At 40.1% G+C, this 22027-nt stretch overlaps 1 protein-coding gene across 1 annotated transcript in view; it reads left to right on the top strand.

The window, feature by feature from the left end:
• Window positions 1-22027, top strand: part of LOC128661241 (SCO-spondin-like) — a 624208-nt gene that overhangs the window by 75055 nt on the left and 527126 nt on the right. Inside the window, exons 22-27 of the mRNA XM_053715520.1 lie at window positions 385-587; window positions 3160-3287; window positions 6765-6874; window positions 8489-8638; window positions 8739-8832; window positions 9032-9426. Of these exons, the coding sequence (XP_053571495.1) occupies window positions 385-587; window positions 3160-3287; window positions 6765-6874; window positions 8489-8638; window positions 8739-8832; window positions 9032-9426 (1080 nt within the window). The remainder of the gene's footprint in view (window positions 1-384; window positions 588-3159; window positions 3288-6764; window positions 6875-8488; window positions 8639-8738; window positions 8833-9031; window positions 9427-22027) is intronic.

The following is a 22027-nucleotide window of genomic DNA, read 5'->3' as shown; positions in this document are numbered from 1 at the left end:
ATTTCTAATATATTAGTTTGAGTTGAGCTTCAGGATGACTTTGGGAACCCTTAGATATATTGTTCTAATTGCTTATTTATTAATCTCTTACAATGCAACATTACTAAAAAATGAAATGGTTACATTGGTATCTGGATATTTGGCTATATAAGGAATTAGCATAGGGTGGTCAAATATAGACCCTGGTCATTGTCCTTTTTGTTTGACATGACATGACAAGGTTTCATGTATAGCATTCTCAAGGGAGGAGGCAATGTATAATGACTAAGTGGATGTTTAAAATGTCTCAATAAATCATCCTCTCCATCTCTTAGGGCTGTAGATTGACCAGCTGATGATCAGCTTTGTGTGTGACATAATCTTCTGTACCTTTGTGTTCCTCAGGGACTCGAGTGTATGTAAACCTGGATCCCGATTTTCAGGGTCGTGTAAGCGGGTTGTGTGGGAACTTTGATGGTGACACAGAGAATGACTTCACCAGTCAGCAAGGAATTATAGAGCCCACCGCAGAACTGTTTGGTAACAGCTGGCGCATTAGCCTGATGTGTCCTGAGGTGCACAGTGATGACTTTGAGCACCCATGCACGGTACGACGTAACACACAGAAGCCAGTGCACAGTCAATGCAACTGATTATCTAGTAATACTATATGTCCACCAAATCTAAACTCCCTTGTAAAGTCCACCACATGAATTGTTGAATTTACCCTTTAAACTGTATTTGAAAACATTATTTGTAACACAAAAACTTATATTATACCTAACACTGGGAGCCTTTTTTGAACCTGTAAAAAATATTTTTTTGCCTGTTTTGCATGACATTACTTCTCTGGTTGGGTGTCATTTTTTAATATAAACTTTCTTGGCATGTTCAGCCCACATTAAACACTATGCGGTAAATTTATTAAAGTCTGGCGGACATGATACGCTGTAGTGTATCATGTCCGCCAGACATCGCTGAATGTGGACAGCATATGCTGTCCGTATTCAGCGTTGCACAAGCAGTTCTAGTGAACTGTTTGTGCAATACCGCCCCCTTCAGATTCGCGGCCAATCAGCCGCATGCAGGGTGTGTCAATCAGCCCGATCATATAGGATCAGGCGGATTGCTGTACGTAGCCTCAGAGGTGGCGTATGAGATAAAGAGCAGCAGTCTATAGACCGCTGCTTCTTAACTCCTGTTTCCGGCGAGCTTAAAGGCTCGCGCAGAAACAGGGTGAATTGGCCCAATTCGGCCAGAAATAAATTGACCCCTAAGGGTCAGATTACAAGTGGAGCACTATTTAACTCTTCCACTCGAGCGCTACCTCCTCTAGAAGTAAGCTTTTTGTGTGCACCGGGTAGCACTCATATTACAAGTTGAACGTGCGTAAAAAGCCGAACTTAGAATATTGTGCGCAAAAACACATTCCCCCATAAAAGTCAATGGAGCAAAAAACACTCTATTCTCGCGCAAACCCGATCATATATTCTCATGTGCACTAACCCGACATGAAAATATGAATATTTCTCATTCAAATGTTCTTCACAGAGCAGAATACCTTCTATTTATTCATAAATACATATTTGTATTTATATCTGATGGTATTTTGAACAAATATATATTATACCATATAAATATATATATACGTGATTATTTATAGGTATATATATATATATACGTGATTATTTATAGGTATGTATATATATATATATATATTCGTGATTATTTATAGGTATATATATATATATATATATATATATATACGTGATTATTTATAGGTATATATATATATATATATATATATACGTGATTATTTATAGGTATATATATATATATATATATATACGTGATTATTTATAGGTATATATATATATACGTGATTATTTATAGGTATATATATATATATACGTGATTATTTATAGGTATATATATATATATATTTATATATACGTGATTATTTATAGGTATATATATTTATAAATACATAGAACATATTCTGCTATGTAAAGAACATTGGAATGTCAAATATTTACTGTAAATACACAGTATAACACTTTGTTAAAAATGAATATTGCATAGATATGTTTTTTCATGTTTTCATCTACTTAACTGCAAACGGCTCCAATGCACTTTTTTATATATATATATATATATATATATATATATATATATATATATATATATATATATATATATATAATCCCATCAGTTGTACAGTGTTACCCTCCAATGGTCATCTGCCCGGGTGCCAACATGCAATTAATATTCCGGAAAAATAGTCGCACTCTCAGGTCTTTTAGTGAAAATCGTAGATAATTTTAATGAAACGTTTTCGGGGTATTCCTCCCCATCATCTGATGATGGGGAGGAATACCCCGAAAACGTTTCATTAAAATTATCTACGATTTTCACTAAAAGACCTGAGAGTGCGACTATTTTTCCGGAATATATATATATATATATATATGTGTGTGTGTGTGTCTATATATGTATACATATGTATTTATGTGGTTAAATGTCTGTAAATACATATAAATACATATAAATACATATGTACTCATTTATAAACATATATATATATATATATATATATATATATATATACTGTATATATATATATATATATATATATTTATATATATGTGTATATATATATATATATATATATATTTATACATCTTTAGACATGTATATGTATGTATCTCAATGTTTATATACATATATATTTATGTGTTAATTTGTGTATGTACACATATTAACACATAAATGTATATAGTCATATACATATATATTTAAAAATGCCCCCCTTCATTACGCTTTGGTTCTGATGTCATCTGTGACATCATCAGAACGAGGCTCCCATTGGAGCCAATGAAAGCGCGCTCTCATGCTTGGCGTTCGCATTGCTCTTAACTTGTAATACCAGTGCACATTAGCGTGCCCTGGTATTACACAGTGGAGCGCCAACATCGCTTTCATGATAGCGATATATAGCGCTCCAGTTGTTATCTGGTCCTAATTGTGAGTGCAGAGCTTTTGTAATGCTGCACTTAATTACTGATATATATTGTGCATATATATAAAAATGACTTTAATGTCCTCTAGTGTCCTATTGTGAGCAGTGTTAGATATGCCAGGGTCTATATTGTTAACATGTGCCCTGCTGGTTCATTTCAGGAGAACAGTCATCGGGTCACCTGGGCAAGGAAAAGCTGCAGTATCCTAAAGCAGTCCCTGTTTGCCCCCTGTCATCAGGAGGTGCCATGCCAGGACTACTATGACTGGTGTGTGTATGATGCCTGCGGGTAAGTGCTGGGTACAGAGCCAGGCAGATTATTGCTATTATTATTGTTTATTTGTAATGCGCCATCTAGTGTGCTTTAACCCAAACTGCAAACTAGTGCTGAAGTGATGCCAGTCATGCCAGGCTTTCTGCCAGGCTCCTGCACATAATTAAAGCAACAAAAGCACAAGTGTGCTAGAGCACTAACATTACACAGCAATGTAGCACATTATTATAGTACTAATGACCACCAGCTGCCCTCACAGGGGTCACACGTTTGGTTGTATTTACTTGCTGTGGCTTAGCAGCTTCAAAACCAAAAAACAATCCAGCACCCAAGCTACTATCCACATAGGGTTAACACTCAGAACCCCAACACGATAAAGCCAAAGTCCAAGGAACTGGCAGCATAAATGTATTAATTTACAGAAAGCAACGTTTTGGGATTGTTCCATTAGTCTTGCTATCATACAAACTGATCAACACCATCTTTTTATACATTAGCACCACTAGATGGCGCCAAAGTATACAAAATATATTAACACTTTATTGCCTTTACCTCTTTAAAGATAACTATCCTTTAACAATTTGAGAACATTTTTAAATATTTCTATAAATGTATTATTTATTGAAAGGCAATAACTAGATAACTATATTATACTATATATCTTAACCTACTCTGATATGAAACATTATAATCGTATATGAAAAAAGCCTAATACATCATATATACATATAGTTCAATAGTCTCACTGCAAAATATCTTAAACTAGTATATCTTTACTTAGAAAATATTAAGAAACATTGAAAAATACCCAAAAAAGCACATTAAGAAGTTTTAAAAAATATTTAAAAAATAATAAATAACAATATTATGGAAAGATATTAAAGAAAAATATTTAAGAAAAACAGAAAGGTCCCAATCTCTATTTAACCCTTTGAGTGTTAAGTACTTTCCCACCTGGGCGCTATGCTGATTTGAGGGTTTTAGAATGTTTAATTTAAAAAAAATTTTTTTTAATTTTTTTGTTTTTAAAGATCCCCAAGTCTTATATCATTGGAAAGGTTAGGCAATTGCCTGTCTGTAACTGCTTAGATGCCTGAGATATAGGCTTCTAAGCAGCATGCCCCCTTTCCCTATACTTGTCATTGTCTGTTTTTAATAAAGTTGTGCAGTGACGTCATAACATCATTACGTGTGACGTCACCACGCAAAACTTGAAGCCCCGGCGATGCCTGTCACTATTCAGGCCTGATTGCCGGGGTAGTAGCGGGTGGGAGCCCCCAGATCTCCCTCAAGGTGGGAGAGTGCTATCGACGGCTCTGAGACGTCGTTAGCACCTGAGTGGGAAACTCTGCGATGGCTCAGAGCCGTTTTTAGCACTCAAGGGGTTAATTCTAATGGTTTAAGAGTTCCTAACTCATGGATCCAAAATGATTCATGCTGTTTCAATAATAACTCTCTATCTCCTCCCATGCGGGGTCTAGGGAAAAATTAATATCATGTCCCATCTGTAAGAATGATGAACTACCAGGGCCAATTCATTCTTACTTCTAATATTACTTTAATGTTCTATAATCCCATTACAGATACATCTAGTTGTCTCACCCACATATCTACACCCACAAGGGCATTTAATCATATACATAACAAATTGAGTTTGACAAGGTTAGTATACCCTGATAGAATATTTCTTCCCAGTACTAGGATGGTAAAAAACAGAACCCTTTATCATATTACTACAACATGAACATATGAAACATGGTATGCAACCGTTATTTATTGAAGACATTTAGCGAAGACTACTTCTTTTATTGAGGCCTACATCTGCTCTAATTGTTGAAGATCCCATTTATATGCTGGCATTGTTAAATTTTGAAATTCAGGTTTCTCTGGATTACGCTTAGATAAAAAACTCCAATGTTTCCTAATTATGTCTTGAATCAATACTTTGGGGGTTAAATTCAGAAATGAAAACCACCCGGTGGATATCATCTTTCTTAGTATTCCTCTTCTTAGGACTTAACAAAGTCTCTCTTGCGGTGGATACAACTACACAGGTAGCCACACTCCAAAAATCTATGACCCATTTCTTTAAGTCTAGTATCAAAGTATCTAGTAACAAACTATCTTCAGTGATTATCCTGTGAACTCTTAAAAGTTGACTCTGTGACAATGCTTTTAATAATAAGGGTGGGTGGGCACTGTCATAGTGCAAAAGGCTATTACGGTCAGTCTCTTTCCTTTGTAGATCCAATTTTAAAGCTGTACCAGTTTTAATACCTTTAGTGTCTAGAAAAACTATACTTTCTTCACTCGACATTAATATACATTTTATATGACTGGTAGTGTCATTCAAATCATCTACAATGTAAACTAAGGATCTAACGCCACCCCACCATATACCAAATATATCATCAATATAGTGCCATCAACAGGCGCCATATTGAATTAACATCTTATTTGAAAATAAAAATTCATTAAAATTATGGGGGGAGATAAAAAACTGAAATTAAATTCCTCCATGTCTCAAAATTAAATCAATGTAAATATTTGCATAGGAAATTAGCACATCTAGGCAAGTATCCCCGCTTGCATTTCCCCAGAAATTCTTAATATACAATGTTACCAATGCACAAGAGAATTGTGGGTAAGATATGCAAATTAGATATGCAAATTCTCTGTTTTTTGCTTCAAAATACTGTTTTGACACAGCGATCCTTTTAACAGGATTATGACAGCAAACCAGAAATCCCCAGTGTATACTCCACTGAAGTCAAAGATAATATGAAAACCCTCTGGTGTATCCTGTTAGATTAAGCTGGGTGCCAACGGACAAGTCAGACTAATAACAATGAAGAAAGGAAATCCGGCACTCCAGCTAAAATACAATTCTTTATTGTTGGTGAATTAACTCTGTTAATAGAGCAAAAAATACACACGCATCTAACGTGTTTCGGCTGTATGCCTTAATCATAGATGCTCTATGATTAAGGCATACAGCCGAAACGCATAAGATACATGTTTATTTTTTGCTCCATTAACGGAGATAATTCACCAACAATATAGAATTGTATTTAAGATGGAGAGCCGGATTTCCTTTCTTCATTGTATAATAACTAGTTTATAATTAGTGTATAACCAGTGTAAGACTAGTTTATGACTAGTGTATGACCTGCATATGACTAGTGTATGAGCAGTGTATGACCAGTTTATGACCAGTGTATAACCAGTGTATGACCAGTTTATGAACAGTGTATGACTAGTGTATGACCTGTGTATGACTTGTGTACGGCCAATGTATGACCAGTGTATGACCTGTGTAGAACTAGTGCATAAACAGTGTATGACCATGTCTAGTGTATGAGCAGTGTATGACCAGTTTATGTCTAGTGTATGAGCAGTGTATGACCAGTTTCTGACTAGTGTATGATTAGTGTATTGACCAGTTTATGTTGATATGATGTGAGATCACGATATTTCCCTTTGTTACTACAGATGTGACACAGGTGGGGACTGTGAGTGCTTGTGCACAGCTATAGCCACATACGCAGAGGAATGTAATAAACGAGGAGTGTACATTCGCTGGAGGACTCAGGATTTGTGTCGTAAGTGCCGGAACTAACCTTTTGATGATAAGTAGATAATGATAACATAAAGCTTGTAGTGCACTGTCTACATATGAACAAATCATTTTATCCAGATCTAAATAAATATATATATATAATTAAAGGCACCTGGTACTCAAATATTTTTCTCTCATTTATGTGAAAATAATTACACATTTTTAAAATATAACTCAGCTGTGTACTTAGTCCTCACAAGCTGCTAAAGGACAATTCTCAGAGCTGTATTGGTTGAGGGAGACCGTCTTGGCAGAACTAGAAAGGCTCAAGGAACATAACGTTTTCAACAAAATGCTGTAATATGTAACAATGTAATATGTTTAGGAAGTCAGTATTTTATTTGTTATCACCATAAATCCCCTGCAATCAGTGACTTCGTAGCAGGGGCTAAAGTAAACCCCACTGGGCCCCAGGGCAAAGACTTTGGTGGGACCTCCAAATCAAGACTGTCCTCTCTTGCTGTTTAAAATAAGCAGAAGCTGAGCAGGCAGCCACATAGGACCAGATGAGCCTCTTCTTTGTGTTTATGAGTTTTCCTCCCTCCATGGTTAGTCTACACCAGAGGATATGCACTTGCACAGTGGTGGGTTTTTCTGTTCACACTGGAACAGCCATCTTGGAAATCCTGACTCCATGATTGTAAAGGCAAATCCATACATTTTACTTACACTCTCAGCCCTGAGGGGGAACATAAAGGGACCAGTCATGATGTAGTTGGAGCCCAGAACCCACCAGGCCCCCTGAGGCAAAACAAATACTGATTGCAGGGCCAGATGGGCACCATTGGTCTCAGTTGAGTAGTTACACAATCAGTTCAAACACAGATCATGAAGTAAAAACTCAAAAAGCTTTAATTTCCAAAACGTAAGACACAATGGCTCCCAGGTATCAAAAGGTGTGTGGACAGCTTCTCAATTTGCCTTCACCGCATACGGACAGTGGATCTGTTCATCCTCTGGCCTGTATTCAGCATTACACTCTCCGCTGAGTGTGTAATGTCCGCCCCTTCACTCGCGTGACCAATCATGTGAGAGAAGGGACTGTCAATCACTGAGAGAGAGCAAGCGAGCGACCAGTGATTTCTCTACAGGTGGCAAAGAGTGTAAGAAGCAGCGGTCTAATGACTGCTGCTTCTTACATTGTGGTTAGCTTCCGCTACTTCATGTATCAAGGGGGGAGCTGCAGGTTTTTACACATTTAATCTTACTTATAAACCTCAGCTCCTCATTACCCACCACAGACATTTTAACCCAAATTCTCCTCCCTGTGCATTAACCCCTTGAAGAAAAATTCTAGGGACATCAAAGTTGGAATTGAAGTCTTAACAATGCTGAATGCTCTTTTATGAAGAATTTCTAAAAAGAGATGGTATTTCCTGTAGTTACACTGCTGCTTGTTAGACAAACAAGTGACCTCTCTATCTATCAGCTTAATTGTACATTACAGTATCATTGTTTTACACAGGGTTTACCCTCAGGTGTAGGGATGTCTATAACTATTGGCTCCTAGTTTGTAATTAACAGTTTCTCTATTCAGTGTAATGTACATATTGTATTAGCTGAGGTGGGATAATGACCTAGTACCCTGTATGTGCAGCCATGCAGTGTGACAATGGGCTGGTGTATGAAGCCTGCGGAGCCGCCTGCCAACGCACCTGCAAGAACCTGGCTCAGGAACCTGAGGAGCACTGCAGCACCATGTCCTGTGTGGAAGGTTGCTTCTGCCCTGAGGGAAAGGTCCTGCATGGTAAGTGGGCACAATATGTTTGATAGGGGCAGAGATTATTATTGATATATTTTTTCATGTGTCACATTACAATATACATCTGGTCTCTCCCATCACTCAGCGGGAAGCTGTATAGATACCACGGAGTGTCCCTGTTATTGGAAGAACCTGCCATTCCCATCTGGGTCTGCTGTAAAGCAAGGCTGCAAGAACTGGTATTTATCAGGGGTTTTGTATGCGCTTTTAAGGGAGGAAATATGTTAATATTATTATTATTTTTTATTTGTACCAAATTGACACCAAAATAATGACATTCATCTCCAACTTAATAGCAGTATCATGTAATCTAAATGAATCTCATCTAGGGCTGGTGATACAATGCTTCTTCTCTAATGATGTCACCTTATATTGCAGCACCTGTGAGGCTGGCATGTGGCGATGCCCTGAGGAGCCATGCCCACCTTCCGCTCAATGTGATGATGATGAGTTTGCCTGTCTGCTAAGTGGGCGCTGTGTGCCCAGTGCCTGGGTGTGTGACAATGAAGATGACTGTGGGGATGGCTCTGATGAAATCTGCGCTCTGACCTGTGCCCCCCATGAGCACCGATGTGCCAATGGGCAGTGTGTCCCCCTGACTCATCGCTGTGACAGCCAAGCGGACTGTGTGGATCACTCAGATGAGTGGGGTTGCCCAGCACCAGCCTGCTCTGGCACTGAGTTCCGCTGCTCCAATGGGCGCTGCATTCCACTCACTCATGTGTGTGACGGTGACCTTGACTGTGGCTTTGCTGATGACTCAGACGAAACAGGTAAAGATCTAATCAGTTCTGCTCTATAGTAGTGAAGTGTAGGTCTGTCTCAGCTCTTTAGTGGTCTGATAATAGAAGTCTTGTAATACTAATAATCATTCGAACCGGGTAATATTTCACTACCATAACTCTCCGATATTTATAACATAATACTGAATAAGAGGGGCTGGAGAGAATGGAGAGGACTGTTAGTGAATCTTTATACTGTCTCTGTTGGACTTGAATGTGAGAGCTTGAATTTTCTACTTACCCACTTGTTCATTGTGAATGACTAGACCGGTAAATTACCTTTATTTATAATTCTCTCCCAGGCCTTGATAAGCAAAGATTCTTCTGCTTGGAGAGACATTATAGCGCAGAATTTAAAGGGGCTGAATCACGGAAGTCCCAGAGAGATGACAGATGACTACCATAAAGATCTCCACTCACATCTAAAATGATCTTCCAGCACTGCAAGATCTCTCACAAGATTCTAGACAGACAGATTTTGCTATACTTCTCTAAGGGTGCTCTCTGCATTTCTGTATGTGAAGGAGAGACAAGCCCTGGGCAATATAGCACCGCATGACATGAGTTTTACTTTACACTTAACATTGGGAGCTTTAAGTTTTATTACATTTAAGCTTTGCCCTTTTTCTGTTTTAATGTATTTAAATATAGTTATAGCAGTGATTTTACAAATCCTGATTATGCTTTGAAAATTTCTGTGTTACTTTAACACATTAGGATTACACTTTGTATATTTCTGTGTATCTTTTACAAATTAAAATGCACTTTGTATTTATTGTATGAAAAATAAAAGTGGGAGGGGCAGGGGAGTTCCTTGGGCTGAACATAGGAGTTCCCAGGGTATGTCTGAAGCTCTTTCACAAGTCTTGAGAAATGCTGTGAGTTTTTTTAAACAAGCTGGCCTCACTGTATTTATCTTACCAACTGTGTGAAGGTTACATTTTTCAAAATTCATAATACATAATACACTAATAACTGACAGAAAAGTAATGTATACTAGAGGCAAATGCAAATTCAATTGAAGTGAAAACAATTTAGTTTAATTTGTATTTGCTGCAAACTAAGAATTTATATCAGTGTCAGGTACACCATTAAATTCACTATCCACTGTGAGATTCTTTCTAGACAGCCTCATTACTTTCTATAAAAGGCATATTTCATCTCTCTAGGAATTCCAGGTTTATTTTCTTAGAGAACTTAATGACTTTAGCCCCTGTGTATAGTCTACACTATAATTTCTTTCCTAGCTGGATAATCTTTGATGCTCTGTGGGACACAGAATCTCACAGGGAGAATTGAAGTTAAAGGGATATGCAACCCATTTTGTTCATAATTTAGATAGAGTATACCATTTTAAACAACATTTACTTTTGTTATCAAATTTGCTTCATTCTCTTGGTTTCCTTTGCTGAAGGAGCAGTGAAGTACTACTGGGAGTTAGCTGAAGACATTGGGTGAGCCAATGACAAGAGGCATATATGTGCAGTTTATAATCAGCAACTAGCTCCCTGTTGTGCATTGCTTCTCCTGAGCCTACCTAGGTATGCTTTTCAATAAAAGCTAACAAAAAAACAAAGGAAATTAGATGATAGAAATAAATTTGAAAGTTGTTTAAAATTGTATCTGAATCATGAAAGAAAAAAAATGGGGTTTCATGTCCCTTTAACAGAGAGGCACCTGTCATTGATATAAATTCTCAGTTTGCAGCAAATACTGGGAAGGTATGGATCTTCCCTATAGGAAGCTCTGCTTTAATTTACAATAAAGTACAATGTTGGTTGTAAAAGATACACAGAAGTATACAAAGTATGATTCTAGTTTGTTAAAGTAACCCAGAAACTTTCAAACCATAATCCGAATTTGTAAAATCCCAGGTGGATCTAAATCTGAATGTATTAAAATGTAAAATAGAAAGTGGAAAGCTTAAATGTAATAATACTGAAAGGACCCAATCTATAGTGTAAAGTGATATAAAATCGAATGCACATATCATGCAGTGCCGTATTGCACTGGGCTTGTCTCTGCTTCACTTATATAAATAAGAGAGATCTCGCAGTGCTGGAGAGTTCTGTCCTTTTTCTTTGAGTATTCAGTGAGTTCAGCCTTTGTGAAGTATGCACTACAATTTCTCCCCAAGCTGGAGAATTTTTGATCATTAGGGTCTTACTCTATTTCTTTTTCTCGCTTGATCTCTCTTGTAACTCACCTCTCTCCCTCTGTCTCTCTATCCTTTTCTCTCTTTGGCCCCCGATGATCGAAAGTGCTGCAAAAGGAATCTGACACAATGTCGAGACTGTTAGCGGAATATTCAAAAGTACGAACATTGCTCTTTAAAGGCAGCATTGCAGAGAGGTGTTTTGCAATACATCGCAATGGGTGGAGATGCTCACAAAATATTCCAAGCAGCATCGGCACCGACATTGGCGATGTAGAGTAAATGATCTCTTAAATATATTGCACCGAGCATAATAACTATTGTTATGTACCCATAAACAGCCATAACCCATTCCAGCAAACTAACCCTGCGCTAACTAACCCCTATTTAAATACTAAACTCCCTAACCTATTAACCCCTAAACCGCCAATAGCCCACCATAATAAACTCCCTTAACCTATTAACCCCTAAACCAGCAATAGCCCACAGCAATGAACTCCCTAACCTATTAACCCCTAAACCGCCAATAACCCACCGTATTAAACTCCCTAACCTATTAACCCCTAAACCGCCAATAGCACACCGCAATAAACTCCCTAACCTATTAACCCCTAAACCGCCAATAGCCCACCGCAATAAACTCCCTAACCTATTAACCCCTAAACCACCAATAGCCCACAGCAATAAACTCCCTAACCTATTAACCCCTAAACCACCAATAGCCCACCGCAATAAACTCCCTAACCTATTAACCCCTAAACCACCAATAGCCCACCGCAATAAACTCCCTAACCTATTAACCCCTAAACCACCAATAGCCCACCGCAATAACCTCCCTAATCTATTAACCCCTAAACCACCAATAGCCCACCACAATAAACTCCCTTAACCTATTAACCACTAAACCACCAATAGCCCACCGCAATAAACTCCCTATCCTATTAACCCCTAAACCACCAAAAGCCCACCGCAATAAACTCCCTTAACCTATTAACCACTAAACCACCAATAGCCCACAGCAATAAACTCCCTATCCTATTAACCCCTAAACCACCAAAAGCCCACCGCAATAAACTCCCTAACCTATTAACCCCTAAACCACCAATAGCCCACAGCAATAAACTCCCTAACCTATTGACCCCTAAACCGCCAATAGCCCATCGCAATTAACTCCCTAACCTATTAACCCCTAAACCACCAATAGCCCATCGCAATTAACTCCCTAACCTATTAACCCCTAAACCACCAATAGCCCATCGCAATAAACTCCCTAACCTATTAACCCCTAAACCGCCAATAGCCCACCGTATTAAACTCCCTAACCTATTAACCCCTAAACCACCAATAGCCCACCGTATTAAACTCCCTAGCCTATTAACCCCTAAACCACCAATAGCCCATCGCAATTAACTCCCTAACCTATTAACCCCTAAACCACCAATAGCCCATCGCAATAAACTCCCTAACCTATTAACCCCTAAACCGCCAATAGCCCACCGTATTAAACTCCCTAACCTATTAACCCCTAAACCACCAATAGCCCATGTATTAAACTCCCTAACCTATTAACCCCTAAGCCACCAATAGCCCACCGTAATAAACTCCCTAACCTATTAACCCCTAAACCACCAATAGCCCACCGCAATAAACTCCCTAACCTATTAACCCCTAAACCAACAATAGCCCACCGCAATAAACTCCCTAACCTATTAACCCCTAAACCACCAATAGCCCATCGCAATAAACTCCCTAACCTATTAACCCCTAAACCGCCAATAGCCCACCGCAATAAAGTCCTAACCTATTAACCCTAAACCACCAATAGCCCACCACAATAAACTCCCTAACCTATTAACCCCTAGACCACCAATAGCCCACCGCAATAACCTCCCTAATCTATTAACCCCTAAACAGCCAATAGCCCACGTATTAAACTCCCTAACCTATTAACCCCTAAACCACCAATAGCCCACCATATTAAACTCCCTAACCTATTAACCCCTAAACCGCCAATAGCCCACGTATTAAACTCCCTAACCTATTAACCCTTAACCACCAATAGCCCACGTATTAAACTCCCTAATCTATTAACCCCTAAACCGCCAATAGCCCACGTATTAAACTCCCTAACCTATTAACCCTAAACCACCAATAGCCCACGTATTAAACTCCCTAATCTATTAACCCCTAAACCGCCAATAGCCCACGTATTAAACTCCCTAACCTATTAACCCCTAAACCGCCAATAGCCCATGTATTAAACTCCCTAACCTATTAACCCCTAAGCCACCAATAGCTCACCGTATTAAACTCCCTAACCTATTAACCCTAAACCACCAATAGCCCACCGCAATAAACTCCCTAATCTATTAACCCCTAAACTGCCAATAGCCCACGTATTAAACTCCCTAACCTATTAACCCCTAAGCCACCAATAGCTCACCATATTAAACTCCCTAACCTATTAACCCCTAAACCACCAATGTCACACCGCAATAAACTCCCTAACCAATTAACCCCTAAACTGCCAATAGCCCACCATAATAAACTCCCTAACGTATTAACCCCTAAACCGCAAATAGCCAACCGCAATAAACTCCCTAACCTATTAACCCCTAAACCGCCAATAGCCCACTGCAATAAACTTCCTAACCTATTAACCTCTAAACCGCCAATAGCCCACCGTATTAAACTCCCTAACCTATTAACCCCTAAACCAACAATAGCCCACCGCAATAAACTCCCTAACCTATTAACCCCTAAACCGCCAATAACTCACCGTATTAAACTCCCTAACCTATTAACCCATAAACCAACAATAGCCCACCGCAATAAACTCCCTAACCTATTAACCCCTAAACCACCAATAGCCCACCCAATAAAGTCCTAACCTATTAACCCTAAACCACCAATAGCCCACCGCAATAAACTCCCTAACCTATTAACTCCTAAACCACCAATAGCACACCGCAATAACCTCCCTAATCTATTAACCCCTAAACAGCCAATAGCCCACATATTAAACTCCCTAACCTATTAACCCCTAAACCACCAATAGCCCACCATATTAAACTCCCTAACCTATTAACCCCTAAACCGCCAATAGCCCACGTATTAAACTCCCTAACCTATTAACCCTTAACCACCAATAGCCCACGTATTAAACTCCCTAATCTATTAACCCCTAAACCGCCAATAGCCCACGTATTAAACTCCCTAACCTATTAACCCTAAACCACCAATAGCCCACGTATTAAACTCCCTAATCTATTAACCCCTAAACCGCCAATAGCCCACGTATTAAACTCCCTAACCTATTAACCCCTAAACCGCCAATAGCCCATGTATTAAACTCCCTAACCTATTAACCCCTAAGCCACCAATAGCTCACCGTATTAAACTCCCTAACCTATTAACCCCTAAGCCACCAATAGCTCACCGTATTAAACTCCCTAACCTATTAACCCTAAACCACCAATAGCCCACCGCAATAAACTCCCTAATCTATTAACCCCTAAACTGCCAATAGCCCACGTATTAAACTCCATAACCTATTAACCCCTAAGCCACCAATAGCTCACCATATTAAACTCCCTAACCTATTAACCCCTAAACCACCAATGTCACACCACAATAAACTCCCTAACCAATTAACCCCTAAACTGCCAATAGCCCACCATAATAAACTCCCTAACCTATTAACCCCTAAACCGCAAATAGCCAACCGCAATAAACTCCCTAACCTATTAACCCCTAAACCGCCAATAGCCCACTGCAATAAACTTCCTAACCTATTAACCTCTAAACCGCCAATAGCCCACCGTATTAAACTCCCTAACCTATTAACTCCTAAACCACCAATAGCCCACCATAATAAACTCCCTAACCTATTAACCCCTAAACCACCAATAGACCAAAGCAATAAACGTTCTAACTTATTAACCCCTAAACCGTCAATAGCCCACTGCAATAAACTTCCTAACCTATTAACCCCTATATTGCCAATAGCCCACCGTAATAACGTCCTAACTTATTAACCCCTATATCGCCAATAGCCCACCGTAATAAACTTCCTAACTTATTAACCCCTAAACCACCAATAGCCCACCGTAATACAATTCCTAACCTATTAACTCCTAAACCACCAATAGCCCAGCACAATACACTTTCTAACCTATTAACCCCTAAACTGCCAATAGCCCACTGCATTAAACGTCTTAACCTATTAACCCCTACACTATCAATAACCCACCAAAAACACAGCCTACACTACTTAACCCCTATACTGACAAAACCCCAAAACTTTTAACCCCTACACCGCCACAACCCAGCAATGCAAACTAACTCTACATTTATTCGTTACCGAACAGCTAACCTTCTACATTACAAAAAATAACTTACACTAAATTGATCAAAAATAAAAACTAGCTTTAAAGAAAATAACAGACACAGTTATTCCTATTCTAAAACTAAAGCCCCCCTTAAAAAAAGCACCCCAAAATAAAAAACTTGCTCTTTTTCCTTTAAAAATACAAACTAACCTACAATATAAGTAACCTCCCACCCCCCACCCCCAAAAATAGGCTATCTAAAAAAAAACTACTCTAAGGATTACCCTGAAAAGGGCATTTGGCTGGGCATTGCCCTTACAAAAGGAATTTAGCTCTTTTGCTGCCCAAACAAAAAAAAAACACTCAAAGAAAGCCTAGAACTAAAACCCAAAGAAGGTACTCACCGTACTTGAATCAGTCTCCTACATGCTCGCCAGCTGCGGTGCTCCTATTCTATACCAGCTGTGGTGCTCCTCTTCTATACCAGCTGTGGTGGTCCTTTTCTATACCAGCTGCGGTGGTCCTCTTCTATACCAGCTGCGGTGGTCCTCTTCTATACCAGCTGCGGTGCTCCTATTCTATACCAGCTGCGGTGGTCCTCTTCTATACCAGCTGCGGTGGTCCTCTTCTATACCAGCTGCGGTGGTCCTCTTCTATACAAGCTGCGGTGGTCCTCTTCTATACCAGCTGCGGTGGTCCTCTTCTATACAAGCTGCGGTGCTCCTATTCTATACCAGCTGCAGTGATCCTCTTCTATACCAGCTGCAGTGGTCCTCTTCTATACCTGCTGCGGTGCTCCTCTTCTATACCAGCTGCAGTGGTCCTCTTTTATACCAGCTGTGGTGCTCCTCTTCTATACCAGCTGCAGTGCTCCTCTTCTATACCAGCTGTGGTGCTCCTCTTCTATACCAGCAGCGGTGCTCCTCTTCTATACCAGCTGTGGTGCTCCTCTTCTATACCAGCTGCGGTGCTCCTCTTCTATACCAGCTGTGGTGCTCCTCTTCTATACCAGCTGCGGTGGTCCTCTTCTATACCAGCAGCGGTGCTCCTCTTCTATACCAGCTGTGGTGCTCCTCTTCTATACCAGCTGCGGTGCTCCTCTTCTATACCAGCTGTGGTGCTCCTCTTCTATACCAGCTGTGGTGCTCCTCTTCTATACCAGCTGCGGTGGTCCTTTTCTATACCAGCTGCGGTGCTCCTCTTCTATACCAGCTGCGGTGCTCCTCTTCTATACCAGCTGCGGTGCTCCTCTTCTATACCAGCTGCGGTACTCCTCTTCTATACCAGCTGCGGTGGTCCTCTTCTATACCAGCTGCGGTGGTCCTCTTCTATACTAGCTGTGGTGGTCCTCTTCTATACCAGCTGCGGTGCTCCTCTTCTATACCAGCAGCGGTGCTTCTCTTCTATACCAGCTGTGGTGCCCCTCTTCTATACTAGCTGTGGTGCTCCTCTTCTATACCAGCTGCGGTGCTCCTCTTCTATACCAGCAGCGGTGCTCCTCTTCTATACCAGCTGTGGTGCTCCTCTTCTATACTAGCTGTGGTGCTCCTCTTCTATACCAGCAGCGGTGCTCCTCTTCTATACCAGCTGTGGTGCTCCTCTTCTATACTAGCTGTGGTGCTCCTCTTCTATACCAGCTGCGGTGGTCCTCTTCTATACCAGCTGTGGTGGTCCTCTTCTATACCAGCTGTGGTGCTCCTCTTCTATACCAGCTGCGGTGCTCCTCTTCTATACCAGCAGCGGTGCTCCTCTTCTATGCCAGCTGCGGTGGTCCTCTTCTATACCAGCTGTGGTGCTCCTCTTCTATACCAGCTGCGGTCCATCTCCTTTTTTGATCTCAGCAGTGGTTGTGCTTCTTCATCCATCTTATCCCGCTGCTCCACTGGAGAAGTCTTCATCCATCTTTCACCTGATGTGTCTTCTAACTTCTTTTCTTCTCATCTTCTGATCTTCCGTCCTCTTCATGCAATCACCCACCGCACACTGAATTTTGAATGCAATATACCCCCTTGTATAGGGGTATCTTTGAATTGCTATTGACTGATTTTCTAAACCAAATTCAAATCAGTCAATAAAACAAGCTTTCTTTCTATTGGCTGATTGTATATTTTATTAGTCAGGCAGATTGCAAACATTACATAGGTGTAGGCGTTCTGTGGAAGTTAGCCGGTATTCCATGGGGAGTATAGGAAGACATGACATAAATGTAGGCATTGTGTGGAAGTTAGTTTGGCGTTTCAAGGGAGGGTAGCTAACACATTACGTAGGTTTAGGCGGTAATAGGGAGTTAGCTGGGCATTCCATAGGGAGTATAGCTAGAGTTTCACATACGTGTAGGCAGTCTGGGGGAGTATAGCTGGGGGCGTTCCAGGGGGAGTTACCTGTGCTTTTATTGGGATGCATTGCCAGCAGTGCAATATATTCTTGAAAGTACATGTAGGATGTCAGCCATGTTTGTCTCGCTACCTTTTCAGAGGTGAGACTTTACAGTGTGAGGTAGTTAGTGTAGGTGTAGCTACAGTAAGGTCACACCGGCATGATATGAAGTGTTCCTACACAGAAACCGTGTTTGGTTTGTAGGAATAACTCAAATACGCCCCCCCCACTTGCTGAATGTACCGAAAAGTGGCACTAACCTCCGTCTCTCTATCCTTTTCTTTCTTTGTCTCTCTTGTAACTGACCTCTGTCTCTCTATCCTTTTCTTTGTTTGTCTCTCTTGTAACTGACCTCTGTCTCTCTATCCTTTTCTTTCTTTGTCTCTCTTGTAGCTGACCTCTGTCTCTCTATCTTTTTCTTTCTTTGTCTCTCTTGTAACTGACCTCTGTCTCTCTATCCTTTATTTTCTTTGTCTCTCTTGTAACTGACCTCTGTCTCTCTATCCTTTATTTTCTTTGTCTCTCTTCTAGCTGACCTCTGTCTCTCTATCCTTTATTTTCTTTGTCTCTATTGTAACTGACCTCTGTCTCTCTATCCTTTTCTTTCTTTGTCTCTCTTGTAGCTGACCTCTCTATTGTAGCTGACCTCTGTCCCTCTATCCTTTTCTTTCTTTGTCTCTCTTGTAGCTGACCTCTGTCTCTCTATCCTTTTCTTTCTTTGTCTCTCTTGTAACTGACCTCTGTCTCTCTATCCTTTATTTTCTTTGTCTCTCTTGTAACTGAACTCTGTCTATCTATCTTTTTCTTTCTTTGTCTCTCTTGTAACTGACCTCTGTCTCTCTATCTTTTTCTTTCTTCGTCTCTCTTGTAACTGACCTCTGTCTCTCTATCCTTTTCTTATTTTGTCTCTCTTGTAGCTGACCTCTGTCTCTCTATCCTTTTCTTTCTTTGTCTCTCTTGTAGCTGACCCCTGTCTCTCTATCCTTTTCTTTCTTTGTCTCTCTTGTAGCTGACCTCTGTCTCTCTATCCTTTATTTTCTTTGTCTCTCTTGTAGCTGACCTCTGTCTCTCTATCCTTTATATTCTTTGTCTCTATTGTAACTGACCTCTGTCTCTCTATCCTTTTCTTACTTTGTCTCTCTTGTAGCTGACCTCTGTCTCTCTATCTTTTTCTTTCTTTGTCTCTCTTGTAACTGACCTCTGTCTCTCTATCCTTTTCTTATTTTGTCTCTCTTGTAGCCGACCTCTGTCTCTCTATCCTTTTCTTTCTTTGTCTCACATGTAGCTGACCCCTGTCTCTCTATCCTTTTCTTTCTTTGTCTCTCTTGTAGCTGACCTCTGTCTCTCTATCCTTTATTTTCTTTGTCTCTCTTGTAACTGACCTCTGTCTCTCTATCTTTTTCTTTCTTTGTCTCTCTTGTAACTGACCTCTGTCTCTCTATCCTTTTCTTACTTTGTCTCTCTTGTAGCTGACCTCTGTCTCTCTATCTTTTTCTTTCTTTGTCTCTCTTGTAACTGACCTCTGTCTCTCTATCCTTTTCTTATTTTGTCTCTCTTGTAGCCGACCTCTGTCTCTCTATCCTTTTCTTTCTTTGTCTCACATGTAGCTGACCCCTGTCTCTCTATCCTTTTCTTTCTTTGTCTCTCTTGTAGCTGACCTCTGTCTCTCTATCCTTTATTTTCTTTGTCTCTCTTGTAACTGACCTCTGTCTCTCTATCCTTTTCTTTCTTTGTCTCTCTTGTATCTGACTTCTGTCTCTTTATCCTTTATTTTCTTTGTCTCTCTTGTAACTGACCTCTGTCTCTCTATCCTTTATATTCTTTGTCTCTATTGTAACTGACCTCTGTCTCTCTATCTTTTTCTTTCTTTGTCTCTCTTGTAACTGACCTCTGTCTCTCTATCCTTTATTTTCTTTGTCTCTATTGTAGCTGACCTCTGTCTCTCTATCTTTTTCTTTCTTTGTCTCTCTTGTAACTGACCTCTGTCTCTCTATCCTTTATTTTCTTTGTCTCTATTGTAGCTGACCTCTGTCTCTCTATCTTTTTCTTTCTTTGTCTCTCTTGTAACTGACCTCTGTCTCTCTATCCTTTATTTTCTTTGTCTCTATTGTAGCTGACCTCTGTCTCTCTATCTTTTTCTTACTTTGTCTCTCTTGTAGCTGACCTCTGTCTCTCTATCCTTTATTTTCTTTGTCTCTCTTGTAGCTGACCTCTGTCTCTCTATCCTTTATTTTCTTTGTCTCTCTTGTAACTGACCTCTGTCTCTCTATCCTTTATTTTCTTTGTTTCTCTTGTAACTGACCTCTGTCTCTCTATCCTTTTCTTATTTTGTCTCTCTTGTAGCTGACCTCTGTCTCTCTATCCTTTATTTTCTTTGTCTCTATTGTAACTGACCTCTGTCTCTCTATCTTTTTCTTACTTTGTCTCTCTTGTAACTGACCTCTGTCTCTCTATCCTTTTCTTTCTTTGTCTCTCTTGTAGCTGACCTCTGTCTATCTATCCTTTTCTTTCTTTGTCTCTCTTGTAACTGACCTCTGTCTCTCTATCCTTTTCTTACTTTCTCTCTCTTCTAGCTGACCTCTGTCTCTCTATCCTTTCCTTTCTTTGCCTCTCTTGTAACTGACTTCTCTCCCTCTGTTTTTCTTTAATTTTCTCTCTTTGTCTCTTTTGCATCTATCTGACCTATGTCTCTCTGTTTCTCTATCCTTTTTTTCATCTCTAGCCCTGATATTCAAATGATTCTCCAGTTTGGAGAGAAATTATGGTGCAGACTTTACAGGGGTTGAAATCACTAAATGCTCAGACGAAAAAGGGTGAAACTCTCAAGCACCAGCTGTGGTGGTCCTCTTCTATACCAGCTGTGGTGCTCCTCTTCTATACCAGCTGTGGTGCTCCTCTTCTATACCAGCTGTGGTGCTCCTCTTCTATACCAGCTGCGGTGCTCCTCTTCTATGCCAGCAGCGGTGCTCCTCTTCTATACCAGCTGCGGTGATCCTCTTCTATACCAGCTGTGGTGCTCCTCTTCTATACCAGCTGCGGTCCATCTCCTTTTTTGATCTCAGCAGTGGTTGTGCTTCTTCATCCATCTTATCCCGCTGCTCCACTGGAGAAGTCTTCATCCATCTTTCACCTGATGTGTCTTCTAACTTCTTTTCTTCTCATCTTCTGATCTTCCGTCCTCTTCATGCAATCACCCACCGCACACTGAATTTTGAATGCAATATACCCCCTTGTATAGGGGTATCTTTGAATTGCTATTGACTGATTTTCTAAACCAAATTCAAATCAGTCAATAAAACAAGCTTTCTTTCTATTGGCTGATTGTATATTTTATTAGTCAGGCAGATTGCAAACATTACATAGGTGTAGGCGTTCTGTGGAAGTTAGCCGGTATTCCATGGGGAGTATAGGAAGACATGACATAAATGTAGGCATTGTGTGGAAGTTAGTTTGGCGTTTCAAGGGAGGGTAGCTAACACATTACGTAGGTTTAGGCGGTAATAGGGAGTTCGCTGGGCATTCCATAGGGAGTATAGCTAGAGTTTCACATACGTGTAGGCAGTCTGGGGGAGTATAGCTGGGGGCGTTCCAGGGGGAGTTACCTGTGCTTTTATTGGGATGCATTGCCAGCAGTGCAATATATTCTTGAAAGTACATGTAGGATGTCAGCCATGTTTGTCTCGCTACCTTTTCAGAGGTGAGACTTTACAGTGTGAGGTAGTTAGTGTAG

The sequence above is a fragment of the Bombina bombina genome, chromosome 5 (genome assembly GCF_027579735.1).
Source record: "Bombina bombina isolate aBomBom1 chromosome 5, aBomBom1.pri, whole genome shotgun sequence".
Lineage (NCBI taxonomy): Eukaryota > Metazoa > Chordata > Amphibia > Anura > Bombinatoridae > Bombina > Bombina bombina.
This window is presented reverse-complemented; position numbering and strand designations above follow the sequence as displayed.